General features: G+C 41.1%; 1 protein-coding gene across 2 annotated transcripts in view; it reads right to left on the bottom strand.

Annotated features, from left to right (window-relative positions):
* The window catches only part of ddc (dopa decarboxylase), an 82,799-nt gene that overhangs the window by 51,177 nt on the left and 16,943 nt on the right, over positions 1-14,679 (bottom strand). For both annotated transcript variants that reach the window (XM_033049987.1, XM_033049994.1), the window contains exon 5: positions 7,225-7,359. In XM_033049987.1, the coding sequence (XP_032905878.1) occupies positions 7,225-7,359 (135 nt within the window). The remainder of the gene's footprint in view (positions 1-7,224; positions 7,360-14,679) is intronic.

Here is a 14,679-nt window from a genome sequence, read left to right as displayed (position 1 = left end):
TGACAGCACTCAGACATTTTGCTGGTTTGCATTGAATTTGTGTATTTGCATATTTGAATTTGTGTAAGATGCAAATTTTTGCAATTTCTAACCAGATTTTCTCTTGTGGACATTTTTCAACATGTTGAAAAATCTTCACGAGTCTTCCCATGCTTACCTGCCATTAGCGAGTCTTCCCGAGTACCTGCTGTTAGCGTTACGAGCCGCTAAGAGACGTCCCCTAGCTCTGACGTACCCGCTACGTTCCTTCTCCGTGCTTACCACGAGTTTGATTTTTTTTTAACTCGGGAGAGCTCTTGGAATTAACTCGTACCGTGGGACAGGGCTATAATTGTTATTTTATCCGACAAAAAGATCATTATCACTTTTGACCTGGTGTAATTTCCTCTTAGCTTATTCTGTGTAAATTGAGGCAGAGTATAAAGTATTTTAGTGTCATTTGAGTATATCTTGCTCATAGCTTATCCTCATCGCATTTCCTTTTACATGCACCTTTGGAATAAATTTCCAAGTCTTCCGAAACCAGTCTAGATTTCTGAATTCAGATTATGCTTTCCTGGTGCAGATCCTGGTTCAATGTATATGGGTTTGCTTAGAAATACATAATCCATATCAACATAATTGCCACTGGCAATGTGATCTCTTAGCTGCTGTTAATGTATGTATAAAGTGTGCTTCTGGAGAGGAAATGCAATTGTTGATTCATTAAGATGAATTCTCAAAGTTCCAAAAATAACCCAGTGATGATGGGAGCATAAAGATTCAAACAAATTTTCCTTGGCAAATCTAAAGGATATTCTTTAGAAAGAACTGCAGATGCTGGAAAAATCAAAGGTAGACAAAAATGCTGGAGAAACTCAGTAGGTGAGGCAGCATCTATGGAGAGAAGGAATAGGCGATTTTTCGGGTCGAGACCCTTCTTCAGACTGATGTCGGGAGGGGAGGTGGGGGTGGGAAAAAGAAAGGAAGAGGCGTAGACATTAGGCTTGTGGGAGAGCTGGGAAGGGGAAGGGAAGGAGGGAAAAAGCAAGCACTATCTGAAATTGGAGAAGTCAATGTTCATACCGCTGGGGTGTAAACTACCCAAGCGAAATATGAGGTGCTGTTCCTCCAATTTGCTTTGGGCCTCACTCTGGCAATGGAGGAGGCCCAGGACAGAAAGGTCGGATTGTGAATGCGAGGGGGAATTGAAGTGCTGAGCTACCGGGAGATCAGGTTGGTTATTGCGAACTGAACGGAGGTGTTGGGCAAAGCGTTTGCCAAGAGGGCTTAAAGAACAGGGCTTGTATCAGAAAATATTAAGGAGCGTAGGGCATCTTGGTGAAGGGCATAAATTTTATGTTTATCAGTAAACAATGGGATTCAATTATGTTGCTGCCTTAAAAACTCTGATGATTGATTTTTAAGTACACAATCTAACTGACCATCATGAAGCAGCTATTTTGTTAAAGTACACAAACCCATCTGTTTAATATAATTTATTGATTTTGTATGTAAAATTTCCTAACATAATTCTTTGAAAAAAGTAGAGAATGAAAATGGGTTTTATATTTCTCGTTTTCAGATATCATAGAGATTTTCTTTGCAACAAAATGTAAGGTTGTTTTTATACTAATCACCAATCAACATCTTAAATGTTTAAGAATAAGGAGTAAGCCATTTAGAACGGAGATGAGGAAACACTTTTTCTCACAGAGAGTGGTGAGTCTGTGGAATTCTCTGCCTCAGAGGGTGGTGGAGGCAGGTTCTCTGGTTCTCTGGATGCTTTCAAGAGAGAGCTTGATAGGGCTCTTAAAAATAGCATAGTCAGGGGATATGGGGAGAAGGCAGGAATGGGGTACTGATTGTGGATGATTAGCCATGATCACATTGAATGGCTCGAAGGGCCAAACGGCCTACTCCTGCACCTATTGTCTATTGTCTAAATGTGTAGGTAAAGACAATGGTTAATTAATAGTTGGTTATGATTTGTTTAATGAGCATGTTTCAGTGGAGGATTCATTTCATTCATTTAACCCTAGAATCTTGTGTGTGCTAATTACATTAAATTGAGCAGTGAAATATAACTACTGCTGACTGGCAGATGAAAATTAAAATGACAACATTTCGACAAGCGATGCAGGTCAGAGTACTTTCTTTCTGTTGGAGGATGTGCCTTGAGGCATAAGTGACCTTTCTTATTTTATTTAGTGAGTATGTCCAGCTCTAGAGACGGAAGCAATGCATGATCCATTGTTTGTTCTTAGTTCACCAGATTGCTTGTTGTATCATATCTGCGTCTTAGAATGCAGACATAATTTCTCCAGCTGCCCATAGTAACAATGTTTTAAATTTATAATAATTTGAAAGATGGTCTCTAATAGTGAATTATAGCCAATAACATTATAATTCAAAGAAATGACATTTTGGTATAATAGCCTAATTATAGAGTAAACTAATCTTGACAATTACAGAAGAGCTCAGTTTGAATCTACTAATTGTGCAGTTATGGTCAGAGATAAGGTGAATGAGTTGCAGTGGTCAGCTTATTCATAGTGATAAATGGTGGACTGTACCTCCTGTTAGAGTAATAACAGCTTGCAATGTCAGGATAGTTCATTTAAAAAATAATCATTAGGTTATTTGTTTGAGTTCGAGCCTTGTTTAGAAATATATCTTTCCTTGTACTGATGGTAATAAGAACTGTGAGATGTATTGATGACAAAATGATCAATGATATTCACATTTAAACATAAACATCAGCAGACTCAGAGCTAAGAACATATAATTAAAGGTCACTTTTTTATGTGAATCATAAGTGTTAAAGTGCATGGCTCACTTTAGTGATACAATACTGATTGTGTGCAGGAGCACGTATATATAAATATGCTTTCATATTTCAAACCATATTAGACACCAAATGCACCAACAAAGTAGGCTTATTCCTTTGAAAATTATATATTTTGATTTCAGAGGCAAAAGGAATTAAAAGTAATCAAGAACCTACTTGGGATGCAGCTCTGGTACTTGCCAGAATGGAGTAATCAAGGTTAGCGGGTGACACAGGGCATCGACAGTGCAGGATAACACAATCTGATGTTGCTTTGTCTAAATCAGCCGGAGGTACTGACAAAGGAGGACATGTGGGAGAATCACTGTGGGGGGGCAGGGAGGGGTGAACTTGGTTTGCTGAATACTAATACTCATACAAACCAGAAACACAAAGTTTCTCTTATCAAGGCATCCCACCTTTGTTGGAAATCATAGAAGATGTTCTTTTTATTTTCCAATCTGTTCATGAAGGGCAAGGTTAGCAAATGTTTGTGAAGGCAAAAAAATATAATGGCATATCTGAAGGACATGAAAGGAAACCTCAAGCAATAAAAAAAGAGCAATTATAGAAGATACACAGAGCAGATTTTAATGCTAAATTAATATCCTGGTATAGAGTCACATCCAGCACAGAAGCAGACCCTTTGGACCTACTTGTTCATGCCAACCAACCAAGCAGCAGTAATGAGTTCAGACTGGGGATTGGGTGTGACAGATGGCAGTGTTGACAGTGCTTTTGGTGCAGTAAAGACGACCAACAATGTGGTTAGTATTTTACATACTGTCAGAGATCTTGTCAATAGACAATAGGTGCAGGAGTAGGCCATTCGGACCATTGAGCCAGCACCGCCATTCACTGTGATCATGGCTGATCATCCACAATCAGTACTCCGTTCCTGCCATCTCCCCATATCCCTTGACTCCACTATCTTGAAGAGCTCTATCTAACTCTCTTGAAAGCATCCTGCGAATTGGCCTCCACTTCCTTCTGAGGCAGAGAATTCCACAGATTCACAACTCTCAGGGTTAAAAAGGTTTTCTTCATCTCTGTTCTAAATGGCTTACCCCTTAATTCTTAAACTGTGTCCCCTGGTTCTGGGCTCCCCCAACATCGGGAACATGTTTCCTGCCTCTTTCAATAACATCCCCACTCATCCTTCTAAGTTCCAGTGTATACAAGCCCAGTCGCTCCAATCTTTCAACAAATGACAGTCCCGCCATCCCAGGAATTAACCTCATGAACCTATGTTGCTCCCCCTCAATTGCAAGAATGTCCTTCATCAAATTTTGAGACCAAACAGCACACAATACTCCAGGTGTAGTCTCACTATGGCCCTGTACAACTGCAGAAAGACCTCTTTGCTCCCATACTCAATTCCTCTTGTTATGAAGGCCAACATTCCATTAGCTTTCTTCATTGCCTGCTGTACCTGCATGCTTACTTTCAGTGACAAGGACACCCAGATCTCGTTGTACATCCCCTTTTCCTAACTTGACACCATTCAGATAATAATCTGTCTTCCTGTTCTTGCCACCAGAATGGATAACCTCACATTTATCCACCTTAAATTGCATCTGCCATGTATATGCCCACTCACCCAACCTGTCCAAGTCACTCTGCATCCTTATAGCTTCCTCCTCACAGTTCACACTGCCACGCAGCTTTGTGTCATTTGCAAATTTGCTAATGTTACTTTTAATCCCCTCATCTAAATCATTAATGTATATTGTAAATAGCTGCGGTCCCAGCACCGAGCCTTGCGGTACCCCACTAATCACTGCCTGTCATTCTGAAAGGGAACCATTAATCCCTACTCATTGTTTCCTGTCTGCCAACCAATTTTCTATCCATGTCAGTGCCCTACCCCCAATACCATGTGCTCTAATTTTGCCCACTAATCTCCTATGTTGGACCTTATCAAATGCTTTCTGAAAGTCCAGGTACACTACATCCACTGGTTCTTCCTTGTCTATTTTCCTAGTTACATCCTCAAAAAATTCCAGAAGATTAGTCAAGCATGATTTCCCCTTTGTAAAACCATCAGACCGATTCTGTTACTGCTATTCAAATGTGCTGCTATTTCATATTTTATAATTGACTCCAGCATCTTCCCCACCACCGATGTCAGGCTAACAGGTATATAATTCCCTATTTTCTCTCTCCCTCCTTTCTTAAAAAGTGCAAAAACATTAGCTACTCTCCAATCCACAGGAACTGATCCTGAATCTATTGAACTTTGTAAAATGATCATCAATACTTCCACGATTTCTATAGCCACTTCCTTAAGTACCCTGGAATGCAGGCCATCAGGCCCTGGGGATTTATCAGCCTTCAGTCCCTTCAGTCTAGCCAACACAATTTCCTGCCAAATGTGAATTTCCTTCAGTTCCTCTGTCACCCTCGGTCCTGTGGCCACTGGTACATCTGGGAGATTGTTTGTGTCTTCCTTAGTGAAGTTAGATCCAAAGTACTTGTTCAACTCCTCTGCTATTTCCTTGTTCCCCATATTAAATCCACCTGTTTCTGTCTTCAAGTGACCCACATTTGTCTTAACTAATTTTTTCCTCTTCACATACTTAAAGAAGCTTTTACTATCCTCCTTTATATTCTTGGCCAGCTTACCTTCGTACCTCATCTTTTCTCCCCAAATTGCCTTTTTAGTTATGTATCTTATGTAATCTTTAGCTATGCATCAAAGCACCAGTAATTTAGTTGTATTTTACATACCGTCAGAAATCTGGGTTTATGACAACTATTTCCCGATAGCCAGATGCAACATGTGTCCTCTGTATGCAAAAATAGTATTTCACTGTAACTTGGTACACATGATAATAAAGAAACCATTGAACCATTCCTCATTCTTGATTATGGCTTATCACTGTCATGTCAAGGTCTCCCAATACCTTCTGCTAAAGCATCTGATAACCTACTTGGGTAGCTTACAACCCAATTGTTGGTATGAACATTTGAATTATCCCCCTTTCATTCCTGTGTCCCAGCCAGGTGCACACCCATTCCTCCCAACATCCTGCCCCCCCCCCCCCCCTACCCCGTGCCCTTTCACCTTCCACCAATATCCGTTCCTCTGGTTTCACATTTCCTAAATCCTTTTGTCTTTTCATCTCTAGCCTTTATCCACCCAGCACCCTTCCCCATCTATTATTTACCAGCTTTCTCCCGCTCTCATATCTTTTCTAATTTTCTCCCCCTACTACATTTAGCCCAACGAAGGGTCCCAACCTGAAACCTCCCCTATCCATGTCCCCCAGAGATGCTGCCTGACCTGCTGTATTACTCCAGCACTTTGTTTTTAAAAAATCAGCATATCAGCATCTACAATTCCTTCCAAGTTTCCAGTGCACTTCTTAGGCATTGGAGTGTTTAATCATTGTCCAAGTTTAACTTGTGTATCTCCACTTCCATTATAAGATCAAAGAGCATGGAAGAAGATCTATCATATGCCATTTTAATACTGTGCAGAATGGTTAGAATGGTTTCATTTCCCACTCCTCTTTCCAGAGGCTATTCTGTAATCTGGAGTTTCCAACATGGAATTTACAATGAAATTCAGCAGAGTGCAATCCCAATTTCCCATCCTTTCAATTAATTAGAAATCTGGATATACTGGTCAGAATTTCCTTCCCATTTTCTTCTTATTTTGTGCAATGTGCAATTCCATTTGAACTTTCCTCAGAAGCAAACAGATATTTATTGAGATTCGATTTGGGTTTAGTTTATTGTCATCTGTACAGTGAAATATTCACGTGTACAGTGAATGGTACAATGAAAGATTCTTTCTCCAAGTTTGATGAGCCATTTGAGATTAACTGATCTCTGTTTGTTGAATGGGTGGCCAGTTTGGTCTCAGAATATTTTTAAAATCTGGGCTTAGTCTGATTGTACAATTCCATGAATACAGTAGAAAATTCCAAGCATGCTTCTGCATGACACCATCATGTACAAGAATGTAAAAGTCAGGACCCCACCTCCCATCACCTTCTTCTCCCTTCAAGACTTCTCTGAATTGGTTAAAAATAGCAGAATCCTCACCAAACTGGATTTCTGCCATGTTTCCCAACCATGTTTGTGAAGATTCTGCCATTTCCGTGATTAAATCAGCAAAAATGTCCAAATGAACATAATCCATATCCTGCTATTTTTTTTAAATAGGACTTAATTTTAAATCTTAAATCCTCTAAAACACAGACATATCCTTCTACAGAACAATGATGCTGCATCAGTTTCCCCGAAGAGCACAATGAAAATGATTACAGAAAATAAAGAGTTTTTGATTATATTTTGAGTTGTTGCCAGCTATGTTCTCAATATTGTAGATTTCTAAAGACCTTACAAATAGACTGAAGTCGCTGTTTCACATTCGATTGGATTAAAAGACACAGGGCACTGCTCACCTGATCGGATGTGTAGGCCACCAGTTTAGACATGATTATGCTTTCTTCAACATCAGGACTGGTTGCCTGAATTTGGATAACTATCTTCCTTCTTGCCGCTAGAAGTGCTACCAGAGTACTTTCGCTGGCTGTACCCTAAATGAATTAAATCATAATTTAAAAAAAAATCACTGTTATAATTTTATAAAATTAAAAATAGTGAGTAAGCTTAATTAAAACAAAAATGCAGAAAGTACTTGAGTGGTACAAACTTTCTGATGTGAGAAATAGAGAGAATGCTTCAAGTCAATTGCTATTCATCAGAATTCATCAACCATAAATATTATCTCAGTTTCTCCCTCCTCAGATGCTGCCCAATCTGTCAAGTATTTCCAGCATCTGCCAATTCATCAAAAGACCAAAATACTTTTTTTTGCTTTTGAATTATTGATCATTAGACACATTTCAAGTGGAGTTAGATACATTTTTGAAAGATCAAGGTTTTGAGGATGCAGGTTGAAACTCTCTCGTCCCACATTCTGGGATCTGACCAGTGGCAAACCACAACAATTACTAGACCATATAAATTGCCCCCCACATCATCCTCATCTGTGGATGAGAACTATTATTTTTAGTACTGTTCTTTCGGGCACTTTATTGGTCACATAAGGTTACAAAGAGCAGTCCATAACCTAACGTTTCTGTAAATCAGAAACTCTGTTGACCGCGATTACCAAAGTTGTACTGGTAATTAGCTCAGATTAGTACAGATCTTTGATAAATGGAATTAATTAGTGTAGATCTGCATTACAGATTCAAAACATGCCGATCCATTGATCGCAGGATCACAGAATGCCAGAAGACAGAGTTTCAATCTGTATTGTCATCTGACACAGAAAAGGAGTTGAGTTCAGCACAGATCAACCATGATCATATGGAATTGCAGGCCCGGCTTGAAATACCAGGGGACCTGCTCTTGCTCCAAATTTCTTCTGTTCAATACAGAAATGTGATGAATTTCTTCCTTTGCAGTCGCCTCAAAATTGTTAAGTCGGGTGCCCAACATCATCCAGGGGTCTTCATAATGCTCAGGTTTCTGCATCTTGGGCAGCACAGTGAGCGGTAGAGTTGCTGCCTTACAGCACCAGAGATCTGCATTCGATTCTGACTATGGGCGGCATCCATGTGGTTTGCATGTTCTCTATAATACCGCTTCGTTTTTTTCAGGGTGCTCCGGTTTCCTCCCACATTCCGCAGATGTGCAGGTTTTTAGGTTAATTGGCTTCTGTAAATTGTCCCTTGTGCGTTGGATTGAATAATGTATGGGTGATTGCTGGTTGGCGTGGAGCTGAAGGGCCTGTTTCCACACTGTATCTTTAAATCAAATTAGACCTTGGGTGAGTGACCCATAATTTTAATACCATATATGATGGAAGAAATTTCAGGACCACACTGCAGAACTTTACCATTCATGACCAACTACTGCAAAATGTTGTCTACTAGGGGGGCTTTTCTGAATCATGTCTGTGTGTGGTGAGAAACTCACTATCCATGAACAGTACAATTTCCTCCCTAACATAGTGACTTGTTCCTTATTACTTTCCACACCAATTCTAGGAGAGAGGAAACTCGTACTAAGTTGCTAAGATACGTTATTTCTCCGCTGTTGGCACAGTTTGGACAATTGTTGCTATGGGAGATAAACAGAGAAGAAACACGGTCAAAATGACGCACATTCTCCCACATCAAAAATCGATAGATGTGTTCTTTTTCCATCTTCTACCTTTTTCTAATGCTTGTTGAAATGTATCTGTAATCTGCTCACTGCCAGCTGGCAATCACAATAGATGACAAAATTGCATTCATAAACACGCTTTGCCAACATCAAAATTATATTTTGAAACAAAAGTGGATTTATGCTGCCTGCTATTAGGCTGTCACTATTTCCTTCCTCACAGGAAATCACTGTCTGCAGCAGCTTCACAGATTCCAATTAAGTGCAAACATTTCTTTCTATCACAAACAATTAATAATTATGTGCAATCTGAAATTTCAAGTAACCACAGGCTTCTTGGAGAGTGACATTTGCAAATGATAAGGATCAAATAATGGAACGGATGTTCTATTCACTGTGATATTTGAGCTATTTTTTAATCAAAATAAAGATTACTACTCATGGGCAGTTATTGCTTTCACTACCTAAATGTCTATCTACAATACAATCAATATTATTACCTTCACAATCCAAGTTTACTTCAACCAAGGAAATTACAACCAACCCTTCATACACACGAAAAGAGACACCTGGAATGTTCTACATTAATTTATCTGAAGTCAAGCAGATAGTAGAAGATGAATCCGTTTGAACCCAACTACCATATCCTCACCTAGACTATTCTTCTTCATGAACAATGAAAACACCTGGGTGCTCCTTCGGCAAGTATCTCATGCAAATGGTGGCAGTAAAGCAAGCCCTAATATGCTACACAACTGTTATCCCAACTGCTAGTGCAATCACCATCTTAAGGATTGTTAGATAGAGTTAACAATAGTAAACTATGAGAGAGAACCTATATTTCCATTTAAAGCACAAGCAATAATTCAATGCAAAGATTAGCTCCTTTAATTGTGTTATCCTGTTCCTTCTTTTACTTCTTGAGTAATGCAGGCTCTCATATTATACATAATAATACATATTATTTACAGGATATAGATATCGTTGTTGTACCAACATATTTTGTCCCCCAAATTACCTGTGGGAAGCAAGCTGACATGCACAGTACTGTCAGGTAGAGTATTCACTTGTTTTTGGTCCAGCAATAATGAATGACTTGTCATGTTTCCATTGCTTGGAGGTGAATTGAATTCACATGTGATGACAATCTTATTCTTAAAGATACTTGATTGGTGCTTTCAGAGATGCCTAGGCTAATTACTGCAGTGCATCGTACAACGATGCATTGAACCCTTAAATTTCCAGATGCAACAGCAATGAATGATTACAGTGCCAGTGACAGACTGTTTTATCCTAATTCCTCTCTTTTCAGCAAATAAATTGTTATTGATACACACCTGAGATGTTCTGTAGGTAGTGAAAAGGCTTTGGAGAATTGATTGTAAAATTTCCAGTCTCTCATTTGTTCTTAGAATATAGAACATAGAACAATACAGCGCACCAACAATGTCCGTGCCAAACATGATGCCAAGACCAACTCTTATCTGCCTGCACATAATCCATATCAATCCATTCCCTGTGTGTCCATATGTCTAACCAAAAGACTCTACAATATCACAATTGTCCCAGCAGCATGTTCCGTGCACTCAAAACTCTCTGTGTTAAACTTTCAGGTCGAGACTTTCCTGTTACTGTATCTGACATTCACAAATATAATTATTCCAAAACAATAGACAATAGACAATAGACGCAGGAGTAGACCATTCAGCCCCTCGAGCCAGCACTGCCATTCAATGTGATCATGGCTGATCATGCCCAATCAGTACCCCGTTCCTGCCTTCTCCCCATATCCCCTGACTCCGCTATCTTTAAGAGCCCTATCTAGCTCTCTCTTGAAAGTATCCAGAGAACCAACCTCCACTGCCCTCCGAGGCAGAGAATTCCACAGACTCACAACTCTCTGTGTGAAAAAGTGTTTCCTCATCTCTGTTCTAAATGGTCTCCCCCAACATCAGGAACATGTTTCCTGCCTCTAGCGTGTCCAAACCCTTAACAATCTTATATGTTTCAATGAGATCCCCTCTCATCCTTCTAACCTCCAGAGTGTACAAGACCAGTCGCTCCATTCTCTCAACATATGACAGTCCCGCCATCCCGGGAATTAACCTTGTAAACCTACGCTGCACTCCCTCAATAGCAAGAATGTCCTTCCTCAAATTAGGGGACAAAAACTGCACACAATACTCCAGGTGTGGTCTCACTAGGGCTCTGTACAACTGCAGAAGGACCTCTCGCTCCTATACTCGACTCCTCTTGTTATAAAGGCCAACATGTCAATTGCTTTCTTCACTGCCTGCTGTACCTGCAAGCTTACTTTCATAGACTGATGAACAAGGACCCCCAGATCCTGTTGTACTTCTCCTTTTCCCAACTTGACGCCATTTAGATAGTAATCTGCCTTCCTGTTTTTGCTACCAAAGTGGATAACCTCACATTTATCCACATTAAACTTCATCTGTCATGCATCTGCCCACTCCCCCAACCTGTCCAAGTCATCCTGCATTCTCAAGGCATTCTCCGCAGAGTTCACACTGCCACCCAGCTTTGTGTCATCTGCAAATTTGCTAATATTACTTTGAATCCCTTCATCCAAATCATTGATGTATATTGTAAATAGCTGCAGTTCCAGCACCGAGCCTTGTGGTACCCCATTAGTCACTGCCTGCCATTCTGAAAGGGACCCGTTAATTCCTACTCTTTGTTTCCTGTCTGCCAACCAATTTTCTATCCATGTCAGCACTCTACGCCCAATACCATGTGCCCTAATTTTGCACACTCATCTCCTATGTGGGACCTTATCAAATGCTTTCTGAAAGTCCAGGTACACTACATCCACTGACTCTCCCTTGCCCATTTTCCCAGTTATGTCCTCAAAAAATTCCGGAAGATTAGTCAAGCATGATTTCCCCTTCGTAAATCCATACTGACTTGGACCGATCCTGTTACTGCTATCCAAATGTGCGGCTATTTCATCTTTTATAATTGACTTCAGCATCTTCCCCACCACCGATGTCAGGCTAACTGGTCTATAATTCCCTGTTTTCTCTCTCCCGCCTTTCTTAAAAAGTGGGATAACATTAGCTACCCTCCAATCCACAGGAACTGATCCTGAGTCAATAGAACATAGGGAAATTATCACCAATGCATCCACGATTTCTGGAGCCACTTCCTTAAGTACCCTGAGATGCAGACCATCAGGCCCTGGGGATTTATCAGCCTTCAGTCCCATCAGTCTATCCAACATCATTACCTACCTAATGTGGATTTCCTTCAGTTCCTCTGTCACCCCAGATCCTCTGGCCACTACTATATCAGGAAGATTGTTTGTGTCCTCCTTATGCCCCTGTCCCACTTAGGAAACCCGAACGGAAACCTCTGGAGACCTTGCGCCCCACCCAAGGTTTCCGTGAGGTTCCGGTCACTCTCCCTATAGGTGGAAAGTGGTTTCCGCATAGTTGCGGTTTCTTCTATGTTCCTGCGATTATGTCAAAAAAAACAAAACCGGCCTCGACTAAAAATAGGTTGCCGTTTGGTCGAAGCCAGTGGAGTGAGGTCGCTATATACTTACAGGCAGTTGAAGGCAATCTCCTTCGCTGACCGGCCATTTTGATTGGCTCATTGGAGTTTTCAGCAAAGATCCTGTCGGATCTTTGGTTTTCGGGACCTAGAAGATCCGCCGGAAGGTAAAATGCCCGCTAACTTTATTAAACTTCTTAAAACTGTCTCCCCCACGTTCTCTCCCGTTCTCTCCCCTTCTCTCTCCCTTTCTCTCCCTTTCTCTGTCCTTCTTTCCCCTTCTCTAAAGTACTTATTGTGCTCTGTGGCAGCCGTTTGCCTTCCACTTCAGTGTGTAGACAGCGCTCCTCCGCTGGCCCTGGCCCCCACCTTCGTGATATATGTGTGTGTGTGTGTGTGTGTGTGTGTGTGTGTGTGTGTGTGTGTGTGTGTGTGTGTGCGGTCGGCAGTAAAGATCCTATAGGATCCTTGATCAGTAGATGCAGCTCGGTTGAGGCTTTCCAGGCAAGTGACCAAAACATCTGATGACTCATGGAGAGTGACCGGAACCTCTGGGAACTTCATGAAAACCTTGGGTGGGGCGCTAGGTCTCCAGAGGTTTCCGTTCAGGTTTCCTAAGTGGGACAGGGGCATAAGTGAACTTGGATCCAAAGTACCTGTTCAACTCATCTGCCATTTCCTTGTTCCCCATAATAAATTCACCTTTTTCGGTCTTCAAGGGTCCAACTGGTCTTAACTAATTTTTTCCCCCTTCACATACCTAAAGAGGTTTTTACTATCCTCCTTTATATTCTTGGCTAGCTTACCTTCATACCTCATCTTTTCTCCCCGCATTGTCTTTTTAGTTATCTTCTGTTGCTCTTTAAACATTACCCAATCCTCTTGCTTCCCGCTCATCTTTGCTACGTTGTACTTCTTCTCTTTTATTTTTATACTGTCCCTGACGTCTCGTCAGCCACAGTCGCCCCTTACTCCCCTTGGAATCTTTCTTCCGCCTAGGAATGAACTGATCCTGCAACTTCTGTATTATTCCCAGAAATACCTGCCATTGTTGTTCCACTGTCATCCCTGCTAGTGTATCTTTCCAGTCAACTTTGGCTGGCTCCTCCCTCTTGGCCCCTTAGTCCCCTTTATTCAACTGTAACACTGACTCCTCCGATTTACCCTTCTCCCTCTCCAATTGTAGATTAAACCTGACCATATTATGGTCACTACCTCCTAACGGCTCATTAACCTCAAGTTCCGTAATCAAATCCGGTTCATTACATAACACTAAATCCAGAATTGCCTTCTCCCTGGTAGGCTCCAATACGAACTGCTCTAAGAATCCATCATGAAGGCACTCTACAAAGTCCCTTTCTTGGGGTCCAAATTTAACTCCTGATTCAACTTGCACCCTATGTCCAGGCTACTGTTTGGGGGCCTGTAGTCTTTTTACCCTTACAATTCCTTAGTTCTATCCATACTGACTCCACATCTCCTGTTTCAATGTCACCCCTTGCAAGGGACTGAATTTCATTCCTCACCAACAGAGCTACCCCACCCCCTCTGCCCACCTGCCTGTCCTTTCGATAGGAGGTATACCCTTGAATATTCAGTTCCCAGCCCTGGCCCTCTTGCAGCCATGTCTCTGTAATTCCCACATCATCATACTTGCCAACTTCTAACTGAGCCTCAAGATCGTCCACTTTATTTCTTATACTTCTGCACATTCATACACAACACTTTGACCTCCGTATTCACGTCTCCCCTCGCACTGCTCGCAATTGGCCCTGACCTTACTCTCTTATCCCTTCTAGAACTTTCCTTCCCATTGATTCAAGAATCTTTTGTAACTCGTCCTGTACTCACTTCCCCTTCAACTCTATCTTTATACTCCCAATTTGTCATTTAAAGAATACCTAGAAATACTCAATCTAATTCCTCAGAGTCACACTTCTTCCTTCTGATGAATGGTAGAGAAATCCCAGCACCAGATTTTATCAGGTTTTATCTGGGGCTTCTTCATGGTCTTAGCTAAATGCTTTTTAAATGTTGCTACCATTCTACGGGATCTCCTGGTTGCCAATCATTTCAACTTCCCTTCCCATTCTGACCTTACTGTCATGGGCCTCCTCCATTGCCAGATTGAGGTCACACGGAAATTGGAGGAACAGCACCTCATATTTTGTTTGGGTAGTTTACAACTGAATATTGAATTCTCTAATTTTAAATTACATCTACCC

The sequence above is a fragment of the Amblyraja radiata genome, chromosome 2 (assembly GCF_010909765.2).
Source record: "Amblyraja radiata isolate CabotCenter1 chromosome 2, sAmbRad1.1.pri, whole genome shotgun sequence".
Classification (NCBI taxonomy): domain Eukaryota; kingdom Metazoa; phylum Chordata; class Chondrichthyes; order Rajiformes; family Rajidae; genus Amblyraja; species Amblyraja radiata.
Note: the sequence above shows the minus strand (reverse complement) of the source record. Positions and strands in the feature narration are given on the sequence as shown.